Genomic DNA, 5896 nt, shown 5'->3' with positions numbered 1-5896 from the left:
GTGTGTGTGTGTGTGTGTGTGTGGTGTGTGTGTGTGTGTGTGTGTGTGTGTGTGTGTGTGTGTGTGTGGTTGCTTTGAGGACCATTCCCTTGGATCACTCCTGGTTCCTGTGCGTCATCATCCCCATCAAATATCAGTGTTTTATTCGCTTTTCTGATGCAGACCTTTCATATTTCATCCCATGAAATGCAAGTCCTGAAATGTACATATGTTCAAAATGTACAGGTGAAATTGAGGTGGAGTGAGTATGCAAGGTTCTGTGCTCGATGTAGGATTGATGTTTTTGAAACTACTGTAGGCTACTCAGTTCATTGAAGTCATGCAATATTAAAATTGAGAGAAGCCAACTAATTATTTTACAAGGCGCAGGTCATCAAATGTAAGAATTAACACTTACTGCCTTTTAACTGATTGTTTTTCATTGTTTCATTCTTGTGATTTGCACGTTTTTGTACTAATGACTAAATGTGTTTGTTTTTATTTATTTTGAGGGTACTGAATTTAAAAGCTGTCATATATTGTGTACATTTAATTTCATGGTTGTAGCGTTATGTTGGACGGGTTTTCGTGCTGAAAATAAAGCTGCTTTGCAGATGATGCGGATGAGGTGTCGTAGGTTCTCCTTTCCAATGCCAGCGGTGTTGTGTGTTCAGAATCAGAATCAGAATCAGAAAGGTTTTTACTGCCAAGTAGGTTTTCACCTACGAGGATTTTTTTTTGTGGTACGTTGGTGCAAACAATAAACATACACAATAAACAATAAACAATACACATATTAAGTTACAGCAGGAGTGTGCAAAAAAGGGATTAGAGTCCGTGTTGGGGGGCGGAGAGGATACCGTTTCTACGGGCGGGCAACAACACATGTGTCTTTTCAGCCATGTGCTTGGAGCTCTCAGTACCCCGTTAGCAGAGCTGAGTTCGTTGGTGAAAGCCGCACCCTAATCAAGTGATGATCTGATCTGATTCAACCCGTTTTTCTCGCGTCAATGGGGCTGTGTAAGCATCTGAGTCGTCATTAATAAACCTGCAAATTCCGCACGTTTGCGTCCTCTTACGATGAGCGCGGTTACAGTGTTTCGCGGTAAATATTCATTTGGACACACACGTTAGCTTCGCATACTGCGCGAGGTAACAGGTGCGCGCTGTTTGGCGCGTTGAGCTTTTTTGTCTCGCATACAGAGCGTGACGCAGGCGAGGGTTCGAGAGCATGTTCTACCGTTACTACACCAAGGCGCGGGTTTTACGTGCTGTCAATGTTGCTCTCGCGTCTACGTGCGAGTAGGGGGGGGGGGAAGCTCGAGGAGGGAGAAACGAGAGCGCCAACCCAGGGGAGCGCATTCGCGGATACAGGGTGCATGCGCACAAGCTGCTCGTTCAAGCAAGCAGCGCCCACATCTCAAACGAGCTTCGTTTAGTGCCATCATTTCAGTTCAGCCGTCGCCCGCTCCTCCGCAGCGCTCCCCGCACGCGTGTATATCTCAGTGGACTATCCGACCCCGAAAATATCGAACACCAAATGTTGCGTTGGGATGTACACGACACGGCTCGTCTCTAGATGGGATTTAAAACACAACGGCGTTTTGCGAGTTTCTAAAGGCACGCGTTTGTCGGGGAGGATACCGAGAGTGGCTGTTGGTCTGCGCGAGCTATGGGATTAAGACGATCGAAGAAAAGTTGGAAGTTGTAAAGATCGTATCTCCGCGTTGGATCAATACCATGGAGAGGTAGATCTCGAAATACTGACATATCAGGAAGGTGCACGTATCGACAAACACCGGGAAAGGAGATGTACAGAGGTGAGCTTTCTCTTCTGTTTGGAACATCTTAACTATGCCTTTTAAATCAAATGTATTATTATTAATAGTAGTAGTCGTACCCAGGCTGCGGACGGTGTCTAAAAACATAAACTCATTTTTATTTTATTTTTTATTTTTATCGCGCCAACTTGCTCTCTCGCAAGTTAAGAAAAGTGTGTGTTACGTCGCCACCTACAGGTGTGCTTGTGTTCATTTAAATCATTAAATAAACGGATGAGACATTAAGTGCGTTTGTGCTCTAAGCAGCAGAGCAAACGTTTCATTCCGCAGCCGGTAGGCTCTAATGACCTAAATTAACTCTACTTCTAAGTTATAGGCCTATATATTTTGCACATTTTGTTAAGACTCGGATGGAGACGATTAAAGATGCTACTGTTTTAGAATTACAAGGTGGATTTGACCGCGGACACGTTTGTACTCGACTCCCTCAACCTTCCGTGTAACTTCGTAACATGACTGCACGGTCGGGGCGCGTGGTGCTGAAAGGGACAGCTCCGTTCTGTTGCCGCGTGCAGCACCGGGGCGCCCGTGACCCAGCCTCACCAACCGAGTGCGGTCGGAATATTCAGTCTTTGCTGAATGCATAGCGTGCAGAGTGGAAGTTGTTTTTTTTCTTCCGTACTATTGTTAACGCCATGGATCGGGTGGGAGATGGGTGAATTCAGATCTGGGAAAGGGTTATAAGTTCACTGCGTTAATCTTGGGCGATTGTTGATTCCTGTCGCTTCAAATGCAGCAGTCTTTGACTTTTATCAGCGAGGCTGAAGCTGCGGTACACTGCTTGTAGCAAAGCATGTATTGACATTACTGTCATTTAGCTCGGCTTCGACGGCACCCCCGCCAGGTAACTGCGCCCCAGCTAGGCACACTTATGACCCATTGCGCTTTGCTGTCGTATCGTGTGAGCCAAACCTGATGCGCAGGCAAACCAACCAGTTATCCAGTTGTGTTTCTGGATTTTATGCTGCAGTTGTGAAAAACATTTCCCTCTCCAAACCCGTCTTTGGTAGGGCGTATAGATTATATTACGCCTATCGGTGTCTTAGTAATACAATAGTAGCCTATTGCCGTTTTATAGTGGATGTGACTACCATCCAGATGTTGGTACCTTAAATATCCTTGCCTTTATCTCCTAAATACTTCCTTCTATTTCCACATGTGGTCCGATCTCTTTTTTTCTAATGTTTCCCTTCGAATGTAATCCTATTTTGTTTAAAACTCGATTTTGTTTTGCCGCTTGGTGTTTAAAGATGTAGACTACTCCACGATAATGTGCCCTTTTGTTTTAAAAACGGCAGGACAATGCTGAACATTTACTTTGCAAAAAAGCACAAGAATTATGCATGCGGTTGAATGTAATTAGCCTAATGCAAATGTATAATTCACGAACCATCTCACGGAAGACAACCCATGCCGTGCAATCAGTGTTAAGCACCCCAGGGAGCTCTTGGAGGAGGCTGTTTGCGCTCCTGCATTGGAGATTGCGATCTGAATTGACTTGCACCAACTGCACAACGGTCTATATTCGTCATTATCATTTACAAATACAAGCGTCACTGACCCCGTGTCTCACACACCACATGACGGTCAGCACACACATACACACACACACACACACACACACTGTCAATGTCCCCGTGTCTCAAACACCAGATGACAGTCAGCACACACACACACACACACACACTGTCAATGTCCCCGTGTCTCAAACACCAAATGACACTCAGCACACACACACACACACAATTGTCCTCTCTATTCCTATAGCCAGTGTTTCCTTTTTACGTTCATGGTCCGGGTTATTCGTATCGAAATGGGCACAACAGCGGTGACAAATGGATCTCTTGGACATTTTCTTTGACTATCACCGCCACCGCCTCCGTGGTTTTCCTTTCCCGTGAGCTTTACTCTACAGAAGATCAATCCCGAGCTGCCACAGTGTCGAGGCGGTGCGCCCTCGCGGGCGATCTATTACCGCTTTAACAGCCGATTGCTTTTAGTGTGTTCGCGGTATCGGCGACTGTGGGGTCCTTGCATATAGGGCAGTCCCCAGGGGAACCCCTCGTTGCCCCTCTGACCCGTTGTTTGGTTGTCCTCACACGACTCTTAGGAAGCTAGAAACGTGCTACACCCCAGCCTCATGACGTCAGCCAAATCGCCCTTAAATGTGCTTTAGCCAACTGCTCTCCGTGTGTGTTTTATTACGCAATCTGTCAGCGCCACTCACAGTCTGCCTGTTCAGCCAGAAATGAACACTGAACACTGAAGCTCACTTCATTCTTGCGCAGCCAGGCCAACGCCGGCTTATCAGGCGGAGACGGATCTGGAGACTGAGCCGCGCAGGGTTGCTGAAGGCAAGCTGTCTTCTTCGCAACACAAGATACTGCCCTGTTTGTTGCGTCGTTGTCACCACAGTTAAGCGCAGCTTTGTGTAGACTTCACGTTCGTCACGACACGTCATTAGGCAGTGCGATATTGTGGGTTACTGATTTGCCTAATCACAGCCGACAGCCTTTAAGCGGCCTCGCGCGTCTGGGTGTTCCGATGTACAGTGTCCACGCTACGTGTAATAGTGGTGTTGTGGCGTTTTAATGTGGCTCACGGCATCAATTTTCATCATTTTAAAAGAGTGTTGCAACCATAGACATATATACATGTATACATGATGTCTATGGTTGTAAAGACACCTGCGTTTGAGTTCAAATTCTGCAAAGACCGCACGAGCCCCTGCTGCGCCTCCCGCTTCACCTTCCCTTCCCACAGCAACCGCAGGTAACGTGCGCAAAACGAGCTAGTTTCGTCGTTAGGCTACTTAAACAAACACATTTAGTTTGGACATACATGGTTAGTAGTTTATAAACAATCAGATTTGGATATCAGAAAAGTGAGTCGATCAGTCACCCTTTTCCTGCGGACCACTGATAGAACTGTGGCCATGGACTGATGAAAAACGATTCATGAACAGTTTGATCCACGTCTTCATAGACTAGAGCTGGTAGGCCTACTTGAAACATTTAATGAATCATTCATTCATTACCGATGTGCTACTGCGGTATGCTACCGCGATGTGCTACTGAAGGGTAGTTTATTTTTATAAATAACTGACGGTCTGTACACGGACTGTAACCCTACATTTATTAATAACCAACTTTTTTTGTAGCATAATATTGCGATTAAATAATAGGTAAGAGTGTTCAAACACTAACCCTTCGGTGACATTAAAAGAGGCACTAGTGCAAACACACGGCCAAGCATTAAAAGGACCCCCACTGTAATATCGGTCTGATACACACCCACACGGCCCTCATCAGAAACAAATGGCACCGGTAATCTGAGCAAACATGTCATCTGAGACGATAAAACAGCAGCAGGCTGAGGTTCGAAGGAGTAGGCAGGTCGGCTGGACACTTGTGACGACGACACTAGAATATCCATATGGGTGACCTCACGGCGTCTTGAGTAACGCTCCAGGGTATTCAAAAACATTATCGTTTTGTTTTTACCGATGCCCATAGATCATGGTTGCCGACAGACCTCTGAAAAATCACAGAGAGGTTTTGTTTCCATCCCTCAGCTTTGGATGGGAGAAAGAGGAAATCCTTTAACTTCAAGCCTACACTAGCGTTACAATTGATCTGCTCTGGCGGCCGGCACGGTCAGTGCTCCATTCTACGTGATGCGATTATTTGAGAGCGATTGATGTCATTACTACCGTATCCTCCGTGGCCGTTGGCGGGCGGCCGAGGCGCGACCGACCGGGGAGCTCCGGTATGATCGATGGTCTCGCACAGTATCGACACCGCCTCCTCGGGTTCACGGCACCGAATGAATCCACGACACTCACGCGGTAATGCAGTTCCCAAGAAGTTTCAGAACCGATATCAGTATAGATTTTTAAAGCATCTACCACTTCCAGAAACTGCCAAGAGTGGGCCTACGGCAGAGAAGTATGCCGTGAAACACTCCGTTTCGGCACGCGGGTGGAGCACAGTCTATTTGTGGCACTCAGACAGACTTTGAAAAGCTAACTGTCGTTTTCTCATCAATTCTTAAGACCTGCCATCCTGTAGTGATGA

General features: G+C 46.5%; 1 protein-coding gene across 1 annotated transcript in view; it reads left to right on the top strand.

Annotated features, from left to right (window-relative positions):
- LOC105896581 (neuropilin and tolloid-like protein 2) overlaps window positions 1-5896 on the top strand; it is a 29714-nt gene continuing 23818 nt past the window's right edge. The window contains exon 1 of the mRNA XM_031568731.2: window positions 1-1799. Coding sequence (XP_031424591.1) covers window positions 1790-1799 — 10 coding nt within the window. The 5' untranslated portion in view covers window positions 1-1789. The remainder of the gene's footprint in view (window positions 1800-5896) is intronic.

This window comes from Clupea harengus, chromosome 6 (genome assembly GCF_900700415.2).
Source record: "Clupea harengus chromosome 6, Ch_v2.0.2, whole genome shotgun sequence".
NCBI lineage: Eukaryota > Metazoa > Chordata > Actinopteri > Clupeiformes > Clupeidae > Clupea > Clupea harengus.
The sequence above is the reverse complement of the archived record's forward strand: the minus strand, read 5'-3'. Positions and strand labels throughout refer to the sequence as shown.